Source organism: Aquarana catesbeiana, linkage group LG01, assembly GCF_042186555.1.
Source record: "Aquarana catesbeiana isolate 2022-GZ linkage group LG01, ASM4218655v1, whole genome shotgun sequence".
Lineage (NCBI taxonomy): Eukaryota > Metazoa > Chordata > Amphibia > Anura > Ranidae > Aquarana > Aquarana catesbeiana.
Genome location: NC_133324.1, coordinates 246,879,550 through 246,906,594, shown reverse-complemented (window position 1 = coordinate 246,906,594; position 27,045 = coordinate 246,879,550). Strand labels below are relative to the sequence as shown.

The following is a 27,045-nucleotide window of genomic DNA, read 5'->3' as shown; positions in this document are numbered from 1 at the left end:
AAAAACGTTATTGCCTGGGGATTTCCTGTTTGTAAGACCCCTTGGCTTCTATCTCTCTCCTCTGCTCAGGCAGCGGTCTGGCACGCCCCCTTGTAGTCCTCTGAAAGCCGAGCAGGAGGAAGCAGACATGTTGTGGGTGGAGGGGTTTCACAGCCCCCAGTCTGTGCCGGTAGCATCAAGCCGGTCCATCCATCAGCATCATCTTTCCAGGTCGCTCTGAACCACTCACCTCCTAAGCCTACCTGACCCAATTCGGGGTACGCCCTTTGGGTCCATCCCATCTGGTAAGCCTCTCCATCTTCAGGTGGTGCTGTGTTTATTTTCACCATAGATGTCTTATTGAAGTATCAATTTTCTTGAAGGACTTCTCATACAATATACATAAATGTACTTTTTGGTTCCTTTTTGGGAGTATTAATCCAACACGTCTTTACACATTGGACATTTCATCCTCTAGCGCTACACCTGTTTTGTTTTTTGTTTTTTTTGTTTTTTTCTTGTGCCACCCATGGAGTAGGTGTCCTCTTTCTCCTCTCTCCTCCCTGACAGTCACCACCCCCACTCTACCCCCACTCTGTCCCCACTGCACCGCCTCCTACCTGCTATCTCCGTGCAGAGCAGGGATTACCATCAGTATTTACTTGTATGACACATAGGGGATCTCCCGCGGTGTCTGGTATTGTTATATGAGAACGCTGATGTCCCGCCCCCCACCGTTATAGGAACAGTGCGCTGTTAATCATAACAAAAATGGTGGCGAGGCATCAACGCTCTATGTTCTCACATAACAATACCTGACACCGTGGGAGATCCCCACTGTGTATATACACAAGTAAATACTGATGATAATCCCCGCTCTGCACTGGCGGTTCCTGTCATGGTGGTCCCTGACAAGTTGCACCGGTGGTTCCTGTCATGGTGGTCCCTGACAAGTTGCACCGGTGGTTCCTGTCATGGTGGTCCCTGACAAGTGGCACTGGCAGGTCCTGTCATGGTGGTCCCTGACAAGTAGCACTGGTGGTTTCTGTCATGGTGGTCCCTGACAAGTAGCACTGGTGGTTTCTGACATGGTGGTCCCTGATAAGTGGCACTGGCGGTTCCTGTCATGGTGGTCCCTGACAAGTGGCACTGGTGCTTTCTGACATGGTGGTCCCTCACGCCTACTGTTATAGGTTGAACACGAGCTGGTAATCCCCCTGGAACACTGAGCCTCAAGTAGGCATTTTCTACTATCAAGTTTTGGGATTGAAACTGCTTGGCGACAGTTGGGGTTATGTCAGGCAGTAGGGAGTTACATATACCTTTAATAGGTTACCAAATTTACCCAGGTTTCTTACACGGTTTTTCATGCTGGACTATGTGTTTTTTCCTTTTTTTATTGTTTTTCTTCTTCTTCCCCCCCCCAGAATATCCGGACGGAACATCATCTGGACTATCTCTGCCCCTGGCTTCCAGGCAAGACACGGTTGGGTATGGGCCTTCTATGCTCCTAATGTTACAAAATTTTTCTTTCTTAAATGGGTACGGATCCGATTGATCTTTTGGAATATCAGAGGTCTGAACGACAAAATGAAAAGGTCTCTGTTTAAGTTTCTGCAATCTCATAAACCTCACGTTCTATTTCTGCAAGAAACTCACCTCATAGACAGTAAGATCTTAGCTCTCAAGAGTGCATGGGTTAAACAGGGGTTTCATGCCACATCCTCCTCCTATGCGAGGGGGGCGACCATTCTACTGAGCAATTCACTACCTTGCTCCATGGAACAGGTTTTCTTTGATCCTGGGGGACGTTATGTTATTTTAATTCTTGAAATGTGTGCTTAGTGCTGGGCGTTGGTAATGTGTATATCTCTCCTCCGTTTGATCCCACCGTCCTGTATACCATTTTCACAAAACTCACCCTCCTCCAGGTCCACAAAATCATAGCCAGGGGGGACTTTAATGCCATCCTAGACTATAAATTCTTTTATTAAAAGGAGTTGTAAATTCAGAAGGTTTTTTATCTTAATGCATTCTATGCATTAAGATAAAAAGCCTTCTGCCTGCAGCAGCCCCTCTCACACGTACCCGGGTCCATTTAGTTCCAGCGACGTCCATGAATGTCTCAGCCATCTGAGATTCTCCTTCCTGATTAGCTGAGACACAGCAGCGCGCCACTGGCTCTCGCTGCTGTGTTTCTGGGATGATTCAGCCCATGAAGATCTGACCTTCTCAACTTTGATATTGCTGCACATCATTATGCATTTTCCCATGGTTGTATGGGTTCAGTGTACCTCTAACCCTGCCTACCACGATGGTCGTTGCAGTGCTCCTGTCTTGCAAAGGCTTCACCTCATCCAGCCCTAATTTGAGCATTTGTCCTTCAGATATCTCTGGAATGGAAGCTTTATAAACTGGTTTGGGCTTGTCAGTGGCTACTTTCCAGCTCTCGGTTAGACTCTGTTTGGACATTCTGACTGTTTTCAAATTCCTGTGTCCCTCAAATGTACAACGGCTAAAATACGATTTTTTTTTTACCGTAAAATCTTTTTCATTGAGGGACACCGGTTCATAGCCCCTTTGTTTGGCATAATGTACTGCTTGCTCAGAAAACTGATGCATATTGGGTAAAAGAAGGATTATATGGAGACTGGCCTACAACTTTTTCTGTTTGCCAGTGAACAAACCTCCTGTATGTGGCATAAAAACCTAAATGTTTCTGAATTCCCCATGTACCTCAAAAGACTTGGAAGGAAGAAAAAGATTTTACAGTAAGTACAAAATCTTATATGAAACACATGGAGGCCGCCATGTGTTTCATATAGTGTGTGTCAGGTCACATCTATTTACTGTATACCAAATATTTGGGTGGAAGACACCCGTTTACAGTGACCTGTCACACCTAATACACTTCATTAACTTTTGTTTAGCGCCCTTATACTGGGCCATAACAGTGTTCAGCAATTTATTATTAGATTCATTCCCTATTTCCAATAGATCCCTATGTCATCTCTTCCCTATGTATTATCTTCGACCCATTATCCTCTCCAGACCACTTCCCAACCCCTTGTCCGGTTCAGCTTGGATTTGGGGGGGTTCGGGTGTTTTCTCTGTCTCTCATGCTTCGACCCTGCAACCAGCGGTGTCATTGACGTTGATTTAACATCTTTTTATTCCATCCTTAGCCACGCACCAGAGGGGTGGAGACTGACTGCTGATGGCTCCTCCACATGCAGCTGGGAATCCCCTCCCCACCTCTCTTGTGCGGACTGGCCAATCAGGCATGACGTTAACGGGGCCCCTCCCTGGGAATGGGAGTATATAGTAGCCTTGAAGCAGCTGGTGGTTCATTTGCTTGATTCAATCACAAGGAAGCACATCCTGATCCCACACACAGCCTATCCTCTTTGCTGGGAGATCAGCCATCCACTTTTGGTATGTTTTTTGTTTTGTTTTTTCTCCCCTTACCTGGTTTTATTTCACATACACCCCCTCATGTAGTCCCCTTGAGGGAACACATAGACACTTTTGCCCCATTACCTTTACACTTTTACACATTTAACTAATCTCTTTTTTGACACATTTTTTCTAGGAACACCATGCACTTTTGGTGTACACATAGTCTATTGGATCATACTGTGACCACTATGTTAGGCTCCGGGCGCTGTTCCCCATCCTTGGAGGGTTCCCCCGTTTCAACCCCGGGGGGAGACATCATGCCTCTTACCCCCGTCTCCCTTGGCGGATACCGGACTTGGCCTTGAGGCTGTTAGTAAGTATCCCAATCTATCTCCCTTGTTGGGACATGATTCCCTTGTTCTCCCTTATTCTAAGGGCATTATCATTAACCCCTGTTCTTTCTTTCCTAGTATATTACACATAACATTCCTGATGAATGGCTGTAATGCCAGGAAACGCGTAGAATGCCACTAGATGCCAACAGTCCCTTGTTTTTATTACATTTTTCAATCGATTTATTATACCTTGTATGTTTGCCATGTCTACTTTTTATTTGTATTGCATGCAATGAGCAGTATATTTAGTGTAAGTCTGGTGACTACCTATCTATTTGATACAAAATATCTGATATGTATTCTAGACTGTAATAAATAAATCATGTACTGTAATTTCATTTTTATGTTGTCATTTTCTTTTAACACGGCGTACCCTCATTTAAAGTCCCACAAAATTCTACCTTTCTATCTACCAAATCAGGGATGGAGGCCATGTGTTTCATATAGTGTGTGTCAGGTCACGTCCATTTACTGTATAACAAACATCTTAATATATTTCAGCCTTTAGATGTGGTGGACACATTACCTTTATTTATTTATTTATTTTTTTAGGAAAAGTAAATTTTCTGCAAATACAGATAAAACCTCTTGCCAGAAATACATGTCCTCATTACTTCATGCAAACTGAATAGATAGGGAGGTGCATCAGAGTAGCAAAACAAAATCATTATTTAAAGTGAGCTAGGAGGAGAAAATAAATTAGTGTATATAGTAAGGAAGTAAGTGAAATTTACTATGATAGATATACAGAAAGAAAGAAGGCATAGGTAAAAGTAAAGTGACCTGATCTACAGTATCTTTATTTTAAAAAATGGTGAAAAGTTTAAAGAAGGAAGTATCCAAGAAAAGTGAGAACTACAGTGCCTTGAAAAAGTATTCATACCCCTTGAAAATTTCCACATTTTGTCATGTTTCAACCTAAAACGTAATTGTATTTTATTGGGATTTTATGTGATAGACCAACACAAAGTGGCAGGAAAATAAATGGTTTTCAAAATTTTTCTACAAATAAATATCTGAAAAGTGTGGAGTGCATTTGTATTCAGCCCCCTTTACTCTGATACCCCTAACTAAAATCTAGTGGAATCAATTGCCTTTAGAAGTCAACTAATTAGTAAATAGAGTCCACCTGTGTGTAATTTAATCTCTCAGTATAAATATAGCTGTTCTGTGAAGCCCTCAGGAGGTTTGTTATAGAACCTTAGTGAACAAACAGCATCATGAAGGCCAAGGAACACACCAGACATGTCAGGGATTACTTTGTGGAGAAGTTGAAAGCAGGGTTAGGTTATAAAAAAATATCCAAAGCCTTGAACATCTCACTGAGCACGGTTCAAACCATCATCTGCAAATGGAAAGAGTATAGCACAACTGCAAACCTACCAAGACATGGCTGTCCACATAAATGGACAGGCCAGGGAAAGAGAGCATTAATCAGTGAAGCAGCCAAGAGGCCCATGGTAACTCTGGAGGAGCTGCAGATATCCCCAGCTCGGGTGGGAGAATCTGTCCACAGGGCAAGTATTAGTCATGTACTTCACTAATCTGGCCTTTATGGAAGAGTGGCAAGAAGAAAGAAACTGTTGAAAGAAAGCCATAAGTCATCCGTTTGCAGTTTGGGAGAAGCCATGTGGGGGACACAAACATGTGGAAGAAGGTTCTATGGTCAGATGAGACTAAAATTGAACATTTTGGAGTGAAATCAAAACTATGTGTAACAGAAAACTAACACTGGTACATCACCCTGAACACACCATCCCCACCGTGAAACATGGTGGTGGCAGCATCATGTTGTGGAGATGCTTTTCTTCAGCAGGGACATGGAAGCTGGTCAGAGTTGATGAGAAGATGGATGGAGCCAAATACACGGCAATCTTAGAAGAAAACCTGTTAGAGTCTGCAAAAGACTTGAGACTGGGGCAGAGGTTCACGTTCAAGCAGGACAACGACCATAAACATACAGCCAGAGCGAGGGTCTCCAAACTTTTCAAACCAAGGGCCAGTTTATTGTCCTTCAGACTTTAAGAGGGCCAGATTGTGGCCAGTGTGGGCAGAATATGTCCTGGGCCCAGCATTAGTGAGAATAAATATGGCCTTAAGGTTTATGGTCAGGAGGAGTAGTAGTGCCCCCATTAGTAATAGGAATAGTAACCCATCATTGGTATCAGTGGAAGAAATAGTGCCCCCTTGTTGGTGTCAGGGGGAGGAATAGTGCCTCAAATCGGTGGAAGGAATAGTCCCCCAAGGGCTGGATAAAGGCTAGCAAAGGGCCACATCTGGCCCTCGGGCCGCAGTTTGGAGACCCCTGGTTTAGATCAAAGCATATTCATGTGTTAGAATGGCCCAGTCAAAGTCCAGACCTAAATCCAATTGAGAATCTGTGGCAAGACTTAACAAGTTGCTGTTCACAGATGCTCTCCATCCAATCTGACAGATCTTGAGTGATTTTGCAAAGAATGGGCAAAAATTTCACTCTCTAGATGTGCAAAGCTGGTAGAGACATCCCCAAAAGGCTTGCAACTGCAGTGAAAGGTGGTTCCACAAAGTATTGACTCAGGGGGGCTGAATACAAATGCACACCACACTTTTCACATATTTATTTGTACAAAAAATTGAAAATCATTTATCATTTTCCTTCCACTTTACAATTACGTGCCACTTTGTGTTGGTCTATCACATAAAATCCTAATAAAATACAGTTATTTTTTCGGTTGTAACATGATTAAGTGTAGAAAATTTCAAGGGGTATGAATACTTTCCAGGCACTGTAAACTTGAAAACCAAGAACAGAGTAGAAATAAACAAAGCACAAGCCACTTACTGGGTCTATTCCAAAGGGATAAACTCCGAGAAAAACTCCAGGTACATTAGGATCTAGAATCAAATACTTGTTCGAATCCTTACGGGTAACACTGGAAAAAAAATTATATTAATGCAGATGGGACATGAGAGCAATATGTAACATAACTTTGAAAGGACTTTGATGTGAGGCAAATAGCTGTTCACAGCCAGCCTGCAGTAAACACAGGGATAGAATAATGCACAAGGTCATTCTCTAACCAGGGGGACACCTGAGGATATTCAGCTGCCCCCTAACACCTGACCTGCATGGTGCCCGAAGGGTGATGAATTGGATGGACATCTGTGTGATTATTTGCTCAAAGGAACTGAAAGTTGAGCCTGGGAGAGGAACAACCTTTTTATGACTTTTGGTTCAACTGTCTTCAATGACTGTGATTACCAACCCCTTCCCCATCTGGGGTGTGGGTCTCAAGTCTGGATAAAAAGGATCCTGGCCTGAGAGAGTCAGTGAGGATGTGTGTATGATAATAGACAGACCCCCTTCCCCCTTTTTTCCCCCTATCCTCATCTGTAATTGTAATGAAGTTTTATCCCTACTGTAAATAAATCCAACCCTTTATAAGAATTAGTCTTCAGTGGAATCCAGGCACCCCAAACCGAGCACATTTTACACTGGGGTAAAGTAAAAAACTGCTGTTTGAATATTCTATGAACATGCATACATAATAAATATGCTATATACTGTAAATTTAACACATACATATTATAATAATACATACTATAATACCATTTTTTTTGCTTTGTCTATATGTGCTGCATAAACTTGTTCTTTAGGCCTCATGCACACTGGACGTTTCTGAATGTTTTTACAGCAGCTGTTTTTGGCTTCAGACATTTTTTTCTACACTCAATAAACTCCCCATCATGTTATCCTATGTGTCCATGCATGCATAGGCTGTTATCAGTAGTTCTGAGATGTGTTTTTCAGCTTTAAAAGCGTTCCGTCAAAAAACGCAGATAAACGCTCAAAAACGTGGCTCACCAGCGTTTTTTTTATGTTTTTGATCCATAAAGAAAAAAAAAAACGCTAACGCAGAAAACCGCTAATAAATGCTATTGCAAAAACATTAAAAAAAACGTTGAAAATCTCACTGCAAAGCTACTGCCGTTTTTATAACGTTATTTTAACGTCCAGTGTGCATAAGGCCTTAAATTTACAATTACACAAAATGTTGTTTTAACAATATACAATCATAACAATATACTCACTTATATATCGCAGGATTCCAGCTATACCCAAAAATGTTCACCGACTTTGAGAAGCAGTCATTGTAGATAAGCCCAGTGTAAACCGAAAAAAGCCCCATTAGCAAAATAATGTATCGGCCTTCAAAAAACGTCCTCATAATCTGTTGATGAATCAATGAAAACCCTAAAAAACTACTCAGTCTAGTGTGTGTATATATTCTGAAACATGTACAGTACAGTAAACAAAAGAGAAGTCTCTGGAAGAAAATAGTATAGTTTATACAAGATCTTGCATGACAATATGCAGTACACTCAAGGAAAACCTAAATCTTTGAGAATTCATAGGATTATAAGAGTCCTGTAGGTCCCATGCATTATATGGCTTCTCCTCATTTTGCAGGAGAGACAGCATTATGCTGGGCATAAGCTTCACCAATAGAAATTTGGTCACTAAGGGGTATATTACTCTGGCAGACATAAGTAGTAGTATGTCGATTTTGCAGTACATGACCTTGTCTGCACTACTCGACCTGCTCCTGCTTTGACTGAGGCTTGTCTTCGGTACATATCTGTAGACATGTTGGTTACATTTTTATATTGGGCCTTTTTGGACCATTTGGCTGGCCAAAGACCAGAGCACTTTTTGCGATTCGGCACTGCATCGCTTTAACTGACAATTGCGCAACCGTGCGACGTGGTTCCCAAACAAAATTAACATCCTTTTTTTCCCACAAATAGAGCTATTAGTGGTATTTGATCACCAATTTTGAAAAAAAGCAATATTTTTTACTTCTTGCTATAATAAATATCCCCAAAAAATACATAAAAAAAACATTTTTTTCCCCCTCAGTTTAAGCCAATACGTATTCTTCTACATATTTTTAGTAAACAAAAAAAAATTAATCGCAATAAGCGTTTATTGATTGGATTGCGCAAAAGTTATAGCATCTACCAAATAGGGGATAGTTTTATGGCATTTTTATTATTCATTTTTCTTCTAGCGGCGATCAATTTTTATGGTGACTGCAACATTATGGCGGACACATCGGACATTTTTGGCGCTATTTTGGGACCACATTTATACAGCGATCAGTGCTATAAAAATGCATTGATTACTGTTTAAATGTGACTGGTAGTGAAGGGGTTAACCAGGAGTGGGCGCTGAAGGGCTTAAGTGTGTCCTAGGGATGTGTTCTAACTGTAGGGGGGATGGGCTACGTGTGTCACGACACTGATCACCGCTCCTGATCACAGGGAGCTTTGATCAGTGTCTGGTCACTAGGAAGAATGGGGAAATGCTTGTTTACATCAACATTTCCCTGATCTTCCTCTCCGTGAGACGATCGCGGGTATCCCAACGGACATAGAGTCCGCGGGACCCACGATCACACTCACGGAGCTCGTGGCGGCCACGTCTTAAAGGCTATGTGCAGGTACGTTAATATGCCATCCTGCCGACGTATATCGGCGCGAGCCGGTTGGCAAGTGGTTAAAAAAACAATTTGAGGGAATGACCAGGGTCAGATTTTGCTTAGAATTGCTCTATTAAAGTGATACTAAAGTCAATTTTTTTAAAATTTAAAAACAAAAAACATGTTATACTTACCTCCTCTGTGCAGTGGTTTTGCACAGAGCAGCCCAGATCCTCTTCTTTGGGCCCTCGCTGGCGCTCCTAGCCCCTCCCTCCTGCCAAGTACCCCCACAGCAAGCAGCTTGCTATGGGGGCACCTGAGCCGCTGCTCTGTGTGCGACACTGAGCCGCAGTTTGGCCCCACCCCTCTTTCCTCATTGGCTCACTGACTGACAGCAGCGGGAGCCAATGGCAACTCAGTCAATGAGGAGGGAGAGTACCCGGGCAGCCGAGACTCTCGAGATGTGGCTCAAGTAAGTATTAGGGGGCTGCTACACAAAGAAGAGGTTTTAATCTTAATGCATAGAATGCATTAAGATAAAAAACCTTCTGACTTTAGAACCACTTTAAAAAAAAGAAGTACTTCATATTGCAAGGGTCCAACTGACTATGGTGTCCGTTTATGAAACAAAAGAGATCTCTGGTGTGTTCCGGTTTATGTAGCTGAGATGAGGAGCAGAAAACATGTTCTCTGCTTCTCAGCAAACAACCGTTCTGTCACAAACGGCCAGTTTATGAAAGTGAGATCTAAAGATCTCACTGTCCGTTACACTGAAATATCTTCCTTCCAGATTCACCAGCTCAGAGATGAAGAATCTGGAAGAGAAGCTGGTGCGATTAGAGGAAGAAGAAGTCAGACTTAAATATATATATATATTTATCATGTTCTTTGTTCTTTTTAACTTTGATTTCACTTTTTAAACTCAGCTGCACTGTAATCTCACAATATATCACGAGATTACAGGCAGCCCACCCACTTTTACATGGATCTCGGCAATTTTCAGAGGAAAAACTCCTCTGTGCTCCCTCTGAGAACTGAAGTTCTCGGCTTCATAAACAGGCTGCAGGAGAATTTTCCTCTGAGAACCGCCGAGAACTGAACAGAGAAAAAACTTCTCAGTTTAATAAACGTACACGTATGTGTTTGTAAACTCTTATGCCACATACACACGATCGGAATTTTCATCGGAAAAAGATATGCCAGCTTTTCAGACAGGATTCCGCTCAAGTTTGCCTTGCATACAGTCAGGTCCATAAATATTGGGACATCGACACAATTCTAATCTTTTTGGCTCTATACACCACCACAATGGATTTGAAAGTAAACCAACAAGATGTGCTTTAACTGCAGACTTTCAGCTTTAATTTGAGGGTATTTACATCCAAATTAGGTGAACGGTGTAGGAATTACAACAGTTTGTATATGTGCCTCCCACTTTTTAAGGGACCAAAAGTAATGGGACAACTGGCAGCTCAGCTGTTCCATGGCCAGGTGTGTGTTTTTCCCTCATTATCCTATTTACAAGGAGCAGATAAAAGGTCCAGAGTTATTTTCAAATGTGCTATTTGCATTTGGAATCTGTTGCTGTCAACTCTCAATATGAGATCCAAAGAGCTGTCACTATCAGTGAAACAAGCCATCATTAGGCTGAAAAAACAAAACAAACCCATCAGAGAGATAGCAAAAACATTAGGTGTGGCCAAATCAACTGTTTGGAACATCCTTAAAAAGAAAGAACGCACCGGTGAGCTCAGCAACACCAAAAGACCCAGAAGACCACGGAAAACAACTGTGGTGGATGACCCAAGAATTCTTTCCCTGGTGAAGAAAACACCCTTCACAACAGTTGGCCAGATCAAGAACACTCTCCAAGAGGTACTTGTATGTGTGTCAAAGTCAACAATCAAGAGAAGACTTCACCAGAGTGAATACAGAGGGTTCACCACAAGATGTAAACCATTGGTGAGCCTCAAAAACAGGAAGGCCAGATTGGAGTTTGCCAAACAACATCTAAAAAAGCCTTCACAGTTCTGGAACAACATCCTATGGACAGATGAGACCAACATCAACTTGTACCAGAGTGATGGGAAGAGACGAGTATGGAGAAGGAAAGGAACTGCTCATGATCCAAAGCATACCACCTCATCAGTGAAGCATGGTGATGGTAGTGTCATGGCGTGGGCATGTATGGCTGCCAGTGGAACTAGTTCTCTTGTATTGATGATGTGACTGCTGACAAAAGCAGCAGGATGAATTCTGAAATGTTTCGGGCAATATTATCTGCTCATGTTTAGCAAAATGCTTCAGAACTCATTGGACGGCACTTCACAGTGCAGATGGACAATGACCCAAAGCATACTGCGAAAGCAACCAAACAGTTTAAGGGAAAGAAGTGGAATGTTATGCAATGGCCAAGTCAATCCCCTGACCTGAATCCAACTAAGCATACATTTAACTTGTTGAAGACAAAACTGAAGGGAAAATGCCCCAAGAACAAGCCTGAACTGAAGACAGTTGCAGTAGAGTCCTGGCAGAGCATCACCAGGGATGAAACCCAGCATCTGGTGGTGTCTATGCGTTCCAGACTTCAGGCTGTAATTGACTGCAAAGGATTTGCAACCAAGTATTAAAAAGTGAAAGTTTCAAGGATGATTGTTAATCTGTCCCAATCATTGTGTGGGAGGCACATATACAAACTGTTGTAATTCCTACACCGTTCACCTGATATGGATGTAAATACCCTCAAATTAAAGCTGAAAGTCTGCAGTTAAACACATCTTGTTCATTTCATTTCAAATTCCATTGTGGTGGTATATAGAGCCAAAAAGATTAGAATTATGCCGATTTCCCAATATTTATGGACCTGACAGTACAGACGTTCACGCAAAACTTTGCTGAACTTACGACCGTCAAGAACTCGGTGAGGTACAACACTACGACGAGCCGAGAAAATGAAGTTCAATGCTTCCGAGCATGCGTAGGAATTTTGCACGTCGAAATTGCCACAGACAATCGCATTTTCGGATGGGAACTTTTCCCGACCAAAAAATTGAGAACATGCTCTCACTCTTTTGCTGGCTGGAATTCGGCCAGCAAAAGTCCGATGGAGCACACACACGGTCGCATTTTCCAACGAAAAACTAAATTATGGTGTGGGGTTGTTTTTCAGGGGTTGGGCTTGGCCCCTTAGTTCCAGTGAAGGGAACTCTTAAGGCATCAGCATACCAAGACATTCTTTACAATTTCATACTCCCAACTTTGTGGGAACAGTTTGGGGATGGCTCCTTCTTGTTCCAACATGACACACCAGTGCACGAACAAGGTCCATAAAGACATGGACGAGCGAATTTGGCATGAAGGAACTTGACTGGCCTGCACAGAGTCCTCACCTCAACCCAACAGAACGCATTTGGGATGAATTGGAGCAGAGGCTGTGAGCCAGGCCTTCTCGTCCACATCAGTGTCTGATCTCACAAATGCGCTTATGGAAGAATGGTCAAACATTCCCATAGACACACTGCTAAACCTTGTGGACAGGGTGGGCCAACTCAATATTGAACCGTACCAGCTAAAACCGGGATGCCATTAAGTTTAATGTGCATGTAAAGGCAGGCATCCCAATACTTTTGGTAATATAGCGTATATAGACAATTCAGAAATGGGCATGATCTAAAAATGGTTATATGCAGTATTTGCTCTGTTATTTGAAATAAAAGTACCGTATTTATCGGTGTATAACATGCACTTTTTTCCCCTTAAAATCAGGGGAAAATCGCGGGGTGCGTGTTATACGCCGATCCCCGGCGATCCTGAGCTGCCAGATCTAAAAAAAAAAAAAAAAAAATCGCAGACCGTGATTTGAAAACGGCGCCACCGGTGCCGAAATACACAGAGCCGGTCCTCAGCTCTTCTCGGCCACTTTCGGCTTCACTCGAGCGCCGCCCGAACCTAGCCGAGTGTACTCGGCTAGGTTCGGATAGCTCCGCTCACAGTCACGCCCATCCCAGGCGGGACTACGAGTGGAGCTGAAAGTGAACGAGAGCCGCCGAGAAGAGCCGAGGACCGGCTCTGTGTATTTCGGCGCCATTTTCAAATCGCGGTCGGCGATTTTGAAGCCCAGTATGGCAGGGGATTGAAGGCTGCACTGGGACAAGGCTGCACTGGGACAAGGCTGCACTGGGACATGGCTGCACTGGGACATGGCTGCACTGGGACATGGCTGCACTGGGACATGGCTGCACTGGGACAAGGCTGCACTGGGACAAGGCTGCACTGGGACAAGGCTGCACTGGGACAAGGCTGCACTGGGACAAGGCTGCACTGGGACAAGGCTGCACTGGGACAAGGCTGCACTGGGACAAGGCTGCACTGGGACAAGGCTGCACTGGGACAAGGCTGCACTGGGACAAGGCTGCACTGGGACAAGGCTGCACTGGGACAAGGCTGCACTGGGACAAGGCTGCACTGGGACAAGGCTGCACTGGGACAAGGCTGCACTGGGACAAGGCTGCACTGGGACAAGGCTGCACTGGGACATGGCTGCACTGGGACATGGCTGCACTGGGACATGGCTGCACTGGGACATGGCTGCACTGGGACATGGCTGCACTGGGACATGGCTGCACTGGGACATGGCTGCACTGGGACATGGCTGCACTGGGGCAAGGTTGCACTGAGAAGGCTGCAATGATGGGCATTTAAATGTAAGTTTTTTTCCCTTCAACTTCCCTCCTAAAAGTTTTTTTTCCTTAAAATTCCCTCCTAAACTTGGGGTGCATGTTATACGCCGATAAATACGGTATATTAAGTGTAAGTACAAAAAAAAAAAAGTGCAACAGGGAGCTAATAAAAAAGGGAGCGGTAAGGAAAACAAATCTTGCTTACTTCATCTTGAGTTCGCTGGAATTTGGGACTGTTTTCATGGCGAACCAGAAAAAAAGCAAACAGAGCCATTAAAAGTCCATGTCCAAAATCTCCAAACATAACAGCAAATAGGAAAGGAAATGTGATGATAGTATAGGGAGCTGCAAAAAAAGAAGAAAAAAAATAAATCAGAAAGGTCACCAACAATTGGAGAGATGCAACCATGGATTACAATAACTGCATGAAATTAATAAATGTAATGCATGTATTCATTGTCTTTATATTTTCATGCAGACCAAACTGCCCAGCAAATGTGAAATTGACAGGGTACGAAAAAAAAAAACAAAAAACAAAAAACCTAGTGTTTGGATTAAAGGTTCAAGGTTTATAAACCCTGGGTTATAGGTTGCTACCTTCAGGTGATTGGACACTGGCAAAGCTTTCTAACCTACCCTCTGGGTGTACCTCTATAACCCTATCACACTCCATGCGACATCAGTTTTTTTTAGTACAAGACACAAGCTTAATATTCATAGACCAGGAGACATCCCCAAGCAAACAATAGAAACAAGCCCATCAAAGCAACAAAGATCAAAAACCCTGTTGGCCAAGAATGTTTTTGTGTAATCTGCTTGCATGTTACATGTTATGTGCAAAAGTACACATTTTTTTTTATTTCTGGTTTGACTCCACAGTTTCCTTCAACGCCACAGGAATGGCAGACTGTGGCCTTCCATTTTGCCGACCGTTGGGACTTTCCCAACTGTGGAGGGGCTATAGGTGGGAAGCACGTCCACATCGTGCCACAGCCCCATTCGGGATCTTACTATTACAATTATAAGGGTTTTAATAGTATAGTGTTGATGGCGGTGGTGTCGGCACAATATGAGTTCCTCTATGTGGACGTGGGGAAGAATGTCCAGATGTCAGATGGAGGAGTCTTCGCCCAGACCGAGTTCTACCAAGCAGAGTGCCACTGAAAGAACTTTGCACCCTAACTTGCCTGGACATCAAACTGGTGGAAACTGGAGAAGGTATGATGGGAAGACCAGATGGCACCCTTACAATGCAGAGCAACAGAAACTTGATGTCTAAAGGCCCAGGAAACTCTAAACCAAGTGGAGTGAGCATGAAGAGGTACTTGGGGGGGGGGGGGGGGGGGCACCTCTATGTGACAAATTCTGGTCAAGTCCTGACTGTAGGAAGGCTAGACTAAAAAACCCAGAAAAGGAGGTTCGGGTTGCTCTGTGCACAACCACTGCACACAGCAGGCGATTATAACATGTCTAGTATTTTAATTAAAAAACACATTTTGCCTTAAAGGAGGAGTCCAGCCTGAGCTTGTTAGACTGGGCTTCTCCTATGGGTCACAGGAGTGCAAACCATTTTGCACTCCTGTGACCCGTTTTCAGCAGAGAGCGGTCTGAAGTCCGCTCTCTGCTGACGTCACACAGATCAGTGCAGGCACCGCGCCATCCCAAATCTGGGAGTCTGGATCCGCCAGGTACCTGGACTGATAGCCGTCTCAGTCTCTCAGTGAGCCGCAGGGGGAAGTCTTTCAGTGCTTAGAGCAGTGCTCCGCGTTTTTTGAATACAGGTCACGGATATGTCTCTGTACCTCAACGGTCAAGAATTTTTTTTTTTATTAATGGCCTTTTAAATAAAAGGAACTAATAAACAGATGCTACAATTACATGCACTACAGTTGTCAGAATACAATATTTTTCATTTGGGCCCTAAAGTCCAACTGCAGACTTAATTTTCATTAAAATATTAAAATATATAGTTCCAAGGCAGTGGTATAAGAAAAAAAAAAAAAAATTGTGACTGCGATGTACTTCTTTCAATCAATATCTTTGGAAAAAAAGGTAAGTGTATTATTTAAAAAAAAAAAAAAAAAACATACAGAGGATAACTACAGGGAAAGGGATGGGGTTATCACTGTTAGGGGATTGGACTCAGAGTTGGGCTTTAAAGAGAGTTAAAAGATCATATATAAATAACCTGGATTCACTTCTCCATACGTTCCAACTCCATAGGCATCCACAATGTTCTGAAAGCCAGAGGTGAATTTGTTTGTTCGGATTAATGTTGGAGGTGTGTCATTGGTAGGGATACGATTGATGAAAGAAGGTATAGAAGCTCCACTCTTTCTCTGGAAGATAACAGAAGAGTGTCATGACTATATACAATGTAGATGATTATATGAATTTAGAAGCTGATCACTTTGAAGCAAGATATGCATCACACCACCATTATGGCCCAGCTTGTAATAGTCTGCATATATTTTCCTTACTTCCATGTTATTTCAATTTTAAGAAGGGGAAGTTAGACCCCTTTCACACTGGGGCGGTTTGCAGGCGTTATTGCGCTAAAAATACCGCCTGCAAACCGACCCAAAACAGCCGCTGCTGTTTGTTCAGTGTGAAAGCCCGAGGGCTTTCACACTGAAGCGGTGGACTGGCAGAAGAAACAAACTCCAAGCCGCATCTTTGGAGCGGTGAAGGAGCAGTGTATTCACTGCTCCTTCACCGCTCCTGCCCATTGAAATCAATGGGGCAGCGCGGCTATACCGCGGCAATGCCGCGGCTATAGCCGCGCTATGCGAGCGGTTTTAACCCTTTTTCGGCCGCCAGCGGGGGTTAAAACTGCACCGCTAGCGGCCGAATACAGCCGCAAAAACAACGGTAAAACAGCGCTAAAAATAGCGCTGTTTTACCGCCGACGCCCCCACCGTCCCAGTGTGAAAGGGGCCTTAGTGAACATATCAGATTTTATACAAACACCTTTTTTGCCAATGGATAGGTATGCTCTTATGAATGCTGTCCATGCTAAAGTGGTGTATGGGCTGCAGCAAACCAGCAAGCAACCCTGCCCGGGTGTTTATGGGGGCGTAAGCACAAGGATTTAAAATCCTGCAGTGAATACCCTCTATATGATCACTACTAGTTAAAATATAGCTTTTAACACAGGGAAGGTTATGGCTTCCTTCACGGATTTACAGAGAAAATATGACCTCCCCCGTACGAAATATTACAGGTATCTCCAGTTGCGTCATGTTTTTCAAACTCAATTTGGCGTTATTAGCACTAAGTTCTCTGACTATCCATTGGTTGGGGTGTTAAGGTAACAGGCCCTAAGGGTTTAATTTCTACCGTTTACTCCCATTTATTGGCTACCTTCACTTAACACAAAGCCTCTGGAGGTTTCGCAATAAATGGCAAACACTTATACCCGATCTGTTGGACGAGGACTGGGAGGAAGCATGTACCTCCCATTTAACTGTTTCACCAGCTATTAATAACAAGCTTATTCAATTATACATGGTACATCAGTCTTACCTAACCCTGGTAAGATTGCACACAATGCATCGTATCCCAATGCCGGCGTGTACTAGATGTACCAGCCGTCGTGCAGACTTTATTCATGTTATGTGGCTATGCCCTCTTATTGAGGTATACTGGAAATGGGTGATATACTGTCTAAAATTCTCGGTCCCTGTGCCATGTGATCCGTGCATCTGTCTATTGGGTATATTAGATGAGGAACAATGACCAGAATTTACTGGAATAATGCTGAGAGAAACACTAATTTTTAGCCTGAAAGGCTATTGCACTTAAGTGGAATCTGGCCCGCCCCCCCCTTACTTGTCAATGGATCCAGATTGTGAATCAGATACTTCCTTATGAAAAAAATAATTTTTCAGCATAGGCGTTGTACCAGCAAATACGACAAGGTGTGGAACACTTGGTGCTCCTCCATTCTCACTATATCTAGTAATCTATTTTCTATACTTAAAATGTGTGAGAACTGGAGACAAAGGTTTTGTACTGGGAATCACATTATAATGAATCCATCCTACTCTGTACTTATATGTAACTGTTCTTTATCGAGACTGGACACTCAAGTATATACAACTGCAAATTTGTACATCTCATGTATCTGTGTACCAAACCTTATGATTCTTTACGCTCATGTCGAGTGTGTTGGTTGTTGTACCAATATGTTTTTTTACATATGTGACAAGAAAAATAAAAAAATAAAATATAAAAAAAATATAGCTTTTAATAGTTCATAAAACAATATGACAAATTTTGTTTCTCCCGTTTAGACTTTGAATAAAAGCCATATTATTTAACTGAAAGACACTAGATGGGATGCACAAACCTCACTTCCTCATGGTTATACTACTATAAATGGCAGGGCTTTTTTTTTTGTTTAAAATGTGTTACAATTTTGTCATTATCATCAACTGTAGGAGAACGGACTACAGGTATTGTCATTTATTAAAGGAAACCTTTACTGAAACACATACACAGGCTGCCATTGCTCCCTGCACCTGAAAATCCAAAATTGTCTTTTTGACTGTGGTTTTTCATATATACTGTACCACAAACATGTAGCAAACTAGCTTAGAATTAATAATTTGCATTTTTTTTTTTTTTTTTTAGGACAGTGACTAACAAGTATTGAAGTCAGAATCAGCATGACAGACAGCTAACCAGCAGTTTGACAAGGAGCTAATGACTACAAATTACAATTTGTTTCCTTAAATCGGTATTAAAGTGGTAGACCTGCACGATTAATCTTTAAAGAATTGACATTGCGATTCTACCCCCCCTCCCGATCTTAAAAAAGCATTTCAGTGCAGAGAGTTCTCTGCTCAAGCTGACATCTGTCAAAAAAGAAAAAACAAAAAAAACAAAAACAGGCAGCCTGCCAAGTTTCTCACAACATCGCTAAAGAGAAACATTGCAACAAATTGTTCTTTAGCTACACACGATCGGAAATTCGGCCAGCAAAAGACCGAAGAGAGCTTTTGGTCGGAAAATGCGACCGTGTGTATGCTCCATTGGACTTTTGCTGGCCGAATTCCAGCCAGCAAAATATTAAGAGCATGTTCTCAATTGTTCGGTCGGAAAAAGTTCCTATCCGAAAATGCGAACGTCTGCAGCAATTCTGACACGCAAAATTCCTACACATGCTCGGAAACAATTCGACGCATGCTCGGAAGCATTGAACTTCATTTTCTCGGCTCGTCGTAGTGTTGTACGTCATCGTGTTCTTGACGGTCAAAAGTTCAGCTCACTTTTGTGTGACCGTGTGTATGCAAGCCAAACTTGAGCAGAATTCCGTCAGAAAAAGCATCAAAGATTTTTCTGACGGAAAATCCACTCGTGTGTACGAGGCATTTTAGATCAAAGGGATGAACTTACTGTCTGTTAGACACCTTTCACATTGAGGCAGTTTTCAGGTGTTTTAGAGCTAGAGATAGCGCCTGAAATCTGCCTCCCATTCATTTGCATGAGTGCTTTCACACTCGGGCAGTGCACTTGTGAGACGTTAGAAAAAGTCCTGCAAGTAGCATTTTTGGGGGCGGGTTTGGAGCGCTGCAAAAAGCGATCCAAAAACACCCCTGCCCATTGAAATGAATGGGCAGCGCTTCTGAAATGCCTTAAAAGTGCTGCAAAAATGCGTGTTTTTTGGATATAGGATCTTGTGACCTTAAAAAAAAAATGCCCCGCTAGCCCCAAAAAGCGCCGCTAAAGCACACAAAAATGACCATCGCTTTAGCGGCGCTTCAGTGTGAAAGGGGTCCAAATGAGGTCAGTTTAACCACTTAAAGACTAAACCTTTTTTGACACTTGTTGCTTACAAAGGTAAAAATCTGTATTTTTTGCTAGAAAATTACGTAGAACCCCCAAACATATATTATATTATATATATATATATATATATATATATATAAAAGTCAGAAGGTTTTTTTATCCTAAAAAGGGGTTGCATTAAGGTGAAAAAACTTCTGACAGTGACCGGCCCCCCAGCCCCCCCATTTTACTCACCTGAGCCCGTTCGTTTCCTCGGTGGAGACGCGCTCACCTTCTCTGCCCGGGGTCCTCAGCTCTTGATTGGATAGATTGATAGCAGCGCAGTCATTGGCTCCCGCTGCTGTCAATCCTGGGCATCGGAAGGTGGGGTCGAGTCCAGCATTTTGCATCTATGCACACAAATGCTGGATTCGGGAGTGCGCCAACAAAAGTAACCCCCCAGGAGAGCGCTTCCCCTAGGGGGTTATACGATGCGGGGAGGAGCTGATAGCGCCGCCGGGGGACCCCAGAAGTAAGTCTGACATGTTTGTTATTTAAAAAAAAAAAAAAAAAAAAAAACAAGGGTTTACAATCACTTAATGCATTCTATGAATTAAGATAAAAAGCCTTCTGTGTGCAGAAGCCCCCTAAAACTTACGTGAGCCACCTCTCTATCCAGCGATGTCCATGACTGCCTCAGCCGTCCAATCTCGCCTGACTGGCTGAGACACAGCAGTGCCGCCATTGGCTCCCGCTGCTGTAAATCAAAGTCAGTTAGCCAATCAGGAAAGGGGGGGGGGAACCTCCAATTTTTAAATGCGATGGCTGCATTAATTTTCTTTCGGACTTCTGTTCTTTTATTTTCATCTGGTGATCCAGCCAGTAACTGTTGTTTTTCAAAAGAACAAAATCTCTTGCAGATATGGCAGTTACAGGGATGAGACAAACCATTTACACTGACAGTGGTGCTGAAAATGATCAGCTTTTGTGTAAAACCTTTATCCCAAAAGGCAAAAATAAAACTGCTGCTGTAACTGCTTATAGAGGGGTTTGGCTTCAATTTGTTAGTGTATTTAGATTTGCTAGTGTATCTAACACCCCACCCCCAGACTCATAATGCTGCTGTTGAAAGGTGCACCTATGCTCCTCCATCCAGAGTGGAGGCTCTCTAAATCAGGTGGTGTGTTTACTGGCTTGATCACCAGGTGGAAAAAGCCTTAAAAAAAATGAAATAAAAAAACGAATGCAGCCACCACATCAAATGGGATTGGTAAGCTGTAATGTGTTATATTTTTGGTTTTGGGATTAATACCACTGTAAGAAAAAAAAAAAAAAGTCTGAATTACCTGTAAATCCCATATCGTGGTGTACAGTACAAGACACAAGGCTTGATATTCTTAGACCCTGGGTTATTGACTGGTACCTTCAGGCAATTGGACACCGTCAAAAACGTTGAAGTTTATGACCCCTGGTCACTCCCTTATAACCCTACCCCATTCTGAGAGTCCTCCCAGTTTTGCAGAGTAACCAAGAATTAGAAGGGAAGGTGGCCTGTATACTGTACTCCAAGATATAGAATTTACAGGTACAAGCTTGATATTCCTAGACCCTGGAACATCCCGAAGCAAATAAAAAGAAGCCGCATCTGCAGAAGACTGGACATCCACCTAACAGAACTTTGAAAAGATATGAACAAAGGACTAGGTGGTGGCCTTAAAAGCTGTACACATGAGAGGGGTTGCCTTTTTTTTTTCTAGTGATGGTAGATTTTGAAGCAGGATTTCCATTGCAAGGTCCTGATGGTAGGGTTAATAGGGGAGTTAATCCTCCTAAAAGAAGCTGTAGCTTTGAGGTAGACTCTGATGGCTCCTACCACGTCAAGGTAGTGAAGAGCAATTTCCACTGGGTGTGCTTGGGTAGGTCAAATGGAGGGAAGGACTAGGTCTTCATTCAGGTGGAAGACTAATACCACCTTAGGAATAAGTGGGCGGGTCCTAGGCACATTTCCCATGTAAAAGGATGATGAATGATTCTTTACCCTTTTTTAAAAGGGTCATCGCCGCAGGGACACGCCTGACAGACATGATAGCCACTAAGAAAACTACTTTGCACAGCAGGATAGATCGCAAAACTAACATTGCTTAGTTAGTAAAGTAATCTCTCAGGTTTTTTTTCGTTCTGCCTACTGGGTTGAATGAAACAAAAAACTGAATGTGTGTACCAGGCATTAGAGAACCCTCTGTTTTTCGAGAACTGGACTTCAACAGCCTTGTCATTAAAGTCAATGACTGAGCAGGATGGACCAGGGGGGCTGGTCTGGCCTGTTTAGCAGAGCTCAGGGGTCATCTTCTAGCAGTCTGTGTACAAAGTTCTTCTGGGCCAATTAGGAGCAATAAGAACCACATTTCTTCTCTTGTCCTATTTTAAGAAGCGGTCAAGGCTGAATTCACACAGGAAAAGCATACAGTAGCCCGAACTGAGTCCAGGGAATTATCAGAGCATCCAATGTCAGTGCTAAAGGATCATTGGCCCTGGTCAAAAAAAAAAAAAAAAAAAAAATTAACTTGTTGAGCCAGGCTAGCCAGGAGTCCATCTCTGACAGATCAGGTTAAAAGGCGTTGGGGTCAAGGGCCCATTACCCTTTAGCCAGGCGGTGACCGCTGAGGAAATTCACCTTCCAATTATTCACTCCTAGGGTATGGACAGCAGAGATCAGTGGACAATGTGTCTCCATCCAAGATATGATCTGGGCTTGCTTTCTTCAAGGCTGCATGGCTGCAGTGTTGCCTTGTTCATTTGATGTAGGCCACAGCCGTGGCACTGTTTGAATGCACCCTGAGTAGGTGTCTCAAAAAAAAAAAAAGGAAAATGGAGGTTTGAATGGCGCAGAGCCATTTTGGTTGTACTAAGCTCCAAGATGCTGAGGGTTTCTGTTTTTCTTCTCCTAACCAAATTTCTTAGACTAAGGGATGAAACCACCTCACCAGCAGGAGAGACTGGCATCTATTGTCCCCTTCTATTGATATGAAAGTACTTCCCCCATGTCAAGGATGGGTTGGAAAAACACTAGGATTGAGAGATCTTGGCTGGATAGGAACAGCGACAGATCAAAAGAAGGAGCATGCTTGTTCCTTGACAAGATCTGCATCCGAATGGTCCTGTGGGCGTTTACTGCAGAAGGGAGAAGAGTCCTTCAGGAGAAGTTTGTCTAGATAACATGTGACCTGGATGCTCAGAGTTTCTAGAAGAGCAAAAAGAAGTGCAAGCACATTTTTAAGTACTCTGGGAGCAGATGATAGGCCAAAAGGCAGAGCAACAAACTGGAATGGATTGTCTGCTACTGCAAAGCCAAGTGCTGATGGGTTGGATAAATAGTAAAATTGAGATAGCATCCATATAGATCCAAGATGCCCAACTACTCCTTGTCTCAGAGAGGCAACAACTGACCTTGGTGATTCCATGTGAAAATTCCATCATTTAAAGGAATTTGTTTTAGAGATTTTTGGTCCAAGATAGGATGAAAACCACCATTGGGTTTTTGTACAATGAACAGCTTTCAACTAAATCCTTTGAACCGGTCCTGTAGAGGTACTAGAACAACAACCCACTGGAACAAGAGACTATTCAGAGAATTCTGCAAACCTGACTCTACTTGGGCTGATTTTGGTTGGATTGAAAGAAGAAAAAAGTGAGGTGGGTAGAGTTTGTCTATTTCATACCGCTTTCAAACCACTGATCGAACCCACAGGTGTAAGACATCTATGACCAAGAGATAGGAAAACTGTTACAGACGTTCCCCCACTCCTTGGCATGAGGGCACCCCTTAATTAATAAAACTTTACTCCCTCGGTCTCCGTGACTGTGCTCTTCAGTGGCTCTCATCCTACCTATCCCAACGCACCTTCAGTGTCACTTACAATTCTACTTCCTCCACTCCTCTTCCCTTCTCCGTCGGGGGCCTCCAAGGTTCTGTTCTTGGACCTCTTTTATTTTCAATCTACATCTCTTCCCTGGGTCAGCTTTCAATATCATTTCTAAGCTGACGACACACAAATATATCTCTCCACCCCTCAACTCACTCCATCAGTCTCCTCACGCATCACTAACTTACTAACAGACATATCTGTACGGATGTCACATCACTTCCTCAAACTCAACTTGTCCAAAGCCGAATATTTCCTCCCCCACTTGCCTCTTCCCCTGACTTATCTGTCAAGAGCAATGGCACAACCATCCACCCATCCCCAGATGTCAGCGTGCTAGGTGTTATCCTGGACTCTGAACTCTCCTTTCGGCCCCACATCCAATCACTTTCCAAAGCTTGCCGTCTCAAACTCCGCAACATCTCCAAACTACATCCCTTTCTAACCAATGAAACCACAAAGCTCCTGATTCACTCCCTGGTTATCTCTCGCCTTGACTACTGCAACTCCCTCCTCATTGGCTTACCTTTAAATAGACTATCCCCCCTTCAGTCCATCATGAATGCTGCTGCCAGACTCATCCACCTTACAAACCGCTCAGTGTCTGCTACCCCTCTCTGCCAATCCCTCCATTGGCTGCCACTTGCCCAACGAATTAAATTCAAAATACTAACAATAAGTTACAAAGCCATCCACAACTCTGCCCCCAGCTACATCACTAGCCTAGTCTCAAAATACCAACCTAAATTGCCCTCTTCGTTCCTCCCAAGACCTCCTGCTTTCTAGCTCCCTCATCACCTCCTCCCATATCCGCCTCCAAGACCTCTCCCGAGCCTCGCCCATCCTCTGGAATTTGCTACCCCAATCTGTCAGACTGTCTCCAAATTTATCCACTTTTAGGCGATCCCTCAAAACTTTACTCTTCAGAGAAGCCTATCCTGCTTCCATCCAACAACTACACTATTTTCTCCATTAGCTCATCCCCCACAGCTATTACCCTTTTGTATAACTTGACCCTCCCACCTAGATTGTAAGCTCTAATGAGCAGGGCTCTCTGATCTCCCCCCCCCGTTTCAAATGGTATTGTAATTGTACTGTCTGCCCTAATGTTGTAAAGCGCTGCGTAAACTGTTGGAGCTATATAAATCCTGTATAATAATAATAATTAAGAGGACCTTGGAAAAGACTTGGAGGTATTTGTGGGCCAAGTCTTGTGTCAAATGGGAGGGCTAAATTTTTGGCTTAGAAGTTGAAGCTCAAGTAGAACATTGAGGAGCTCTGCGTTTTAAGGAGATAGAAGTCCCTTAGGGGGTCAAGAACCATTCCACCTGACAAATCTTTAATGAATTTGTCAAGTGCTGTAACAAATAGAAGTCCTCCTTTAAAGGGCATGTGTGTGAGATGTCCTTTACATGCAGCTTCAGCTGACTGGGATTTGAGCCACAAGTGAGAGTCTGAGTCATAACATGGTCTAGGGCAACTACACAAAACAGCAAGTCAGGGGGCAATTGCTGTAATTGCTCAGTTAAGGTATGATCCTGGTGTACAAGATTGTGTCGGTTGTTCATTACCCTATTGACACTGTTACAGAAAAGTCTGCCTTAGTCAGGCAGACCGTTTGTTGCATGCCTAAGAAAGAGCTATAAGTCAGATGCGGAGACTGGTGTTAAAACTTGAGCCCTGCTCCACTGCAAGGGAAGCATTGTCATTCTAAGCAGTTTGAGCGTTTTGCAGACCTTCCACAGAGTGAAGGTATGCCTGAGCTTTTGCCACAGCTCCTTTTAGCCCGATTTCCTCCACTGCTCTCAGTGAGGGTATTCCCCTGTGGAGTACTGAGGAGTGGAGTATGGAAATGAGGTAAGCGTGTCTGAAAAGGAGCAACCTTTGGTGCAGAATATCAAGTAACAAAGTCCTTGTGGAAAAAAGAGTGGGAGGAAGTAATGGGCTCTAGGTGAAAGCGGTATGAATTGTGCGACCTGTGGTGTGATATAATACCTGGTCAATCACATGATACCAAGTGGTTATATCATGTTGTTTTCCTGATAATTATTTTTTTTTTTTTACATGTAAACAGATACTATTTAGTATACACATGAACAGTGTAAAGCAAGTAATGGAGGTAATAGATCTCATACTTGTTATGATGCTACAGCAACGGTCAACGCTACAAAGGGTCCAAGCTTTGCCCATCATGGTGGGCATAGCCATTGCGGGGTATACAGGGTCTGGGATAGGGAAGGACCATAGCCCTGGACCTCTATAAACACACTGTGGCTGACTACATGCATTGCACCAAGTGCCAATGTGAGCACCTAAGCAGTATCCAGTTCCCAAAGTATTTTTTCAGGCCACCTGGGTACAGCTCCCAAGATTTTACCGAGTTTTCACTCATCCGGATCCACTGCCTCATTGTGAGGAGTTTGATTAAAAAGATTTGGTTTAAGAATCCAAAGTAAACAAAATTAGTCAAGCTAAGAGTGATTTCATCTTAAGCACCCCGCTATCGGCCGAAAAGCAGCGCAAAAGCGCCGCTTGAACGGCGCTAAAGCTCTGCTAAAACGAGCTGTGCTTCAGCACTAACGGCCAGCGCTTTCAATATAAAAAGCACCCTTAAAAAAAGTTTCCATTAATTACTCTAGTCATTTACAGCAAAAGACTTTTCCTCAACACCTGCTGTGTGTCTCTACACTAAATGTAGACAACATTTTGTCACTGCATACAAAGTGCAATAAAACACAAACATTGTGTTGGGTTGGTGATGGTTACAGTTCCAGCAGATCTCTTGAACTGTACAAATACACATGAAAAATCTTGCTATACATACCTTTACATCCCACTGTACAGTTTAACACTAGCTGAATCATGAAAACCCACACTTCATGTTAATTTGAATAGTACAGATAAAATATATGACATAAAAACTATACAATAAAGTGCAAAAAAGATCACAACAATTAAAGGACTTACTGAGCCTTCCTCAAGCGCATGTCTCAGGGTTTGAAGATCGGCTACAGGACACCATACTTCAGCAATCAAACATTTGTTGGTGACATCAAAACTGCATAAATTCAGCACATGGTATACAGCTTTCATTTTTTTGACTTGAATAACCCACTTGAAGATGGACTCTGATGCCTTGTAAAGAACTTGTTTGAGATATTCCTCAGTTTTGGAGATCACCTACAAGGAACAGAATATATACTTGAGAAATACTTGGAAACATTGGTTACACAGCCAAAAATAATATTGATGTCTATTAAGATTTTAAAAGCCTTAAAAAAGGGAATTTGTGCATTGTCCACGTACTGGAACAAAAGACAAAAGGCCCTATGTTAGATCTATATTGATTTGGGCAAAGCTTTCACAGGGCTAAGATCCCTCTCTTCTGCTGGTCAAGAACACAGTACTGCAATCATGTGAACAAGGACAGTATCAT

At 43.0% G+C, this 27,045-nt stretch overlaps 1 protein-coding gene across 2 annotated transcripts in view; it reads right to left on the bottom strand.

Moving 5' to 3' along the window:
* ATP6V0A2 (ATPase H+ transporting V0 subunit a2) overlaps positions 1 to 27,045 on the bottom strand; it is a 113,563-nt gene that overhangs the window by 37,075 nt on the left and 49,443 nt on the right. For both annotated transcript variants that reach the window (XM_073627605.1, XM_073627616.1), the window contains exons 9-13: positions 26,577 to 26,789; positions 16,103 to 16,253; positions 14,120 to 14,259; positions 7,845 to 7,984; positions 6,595 to 6,685 (exon numbers count right to left, since the gene is read on the bottom strand). In XM_073627605.1, the coding sequence (XP_073483706.1) occupies positions 6,595 to 6,685; positions 7,845 to 7,984; positions 14,120 to 14,259; positions 16,103 to 16,253; positions 26,577 to 26,789 (735 nt within the window). The remainder of the gene's footprint in view (positions 1 to 6,594; positions 6,686 to 7,844; positions 7,985 to 14,119; positions 14,260 to 16,102; positions 16,254 to 26,576; positions 26,790 to 27,045) is intronic.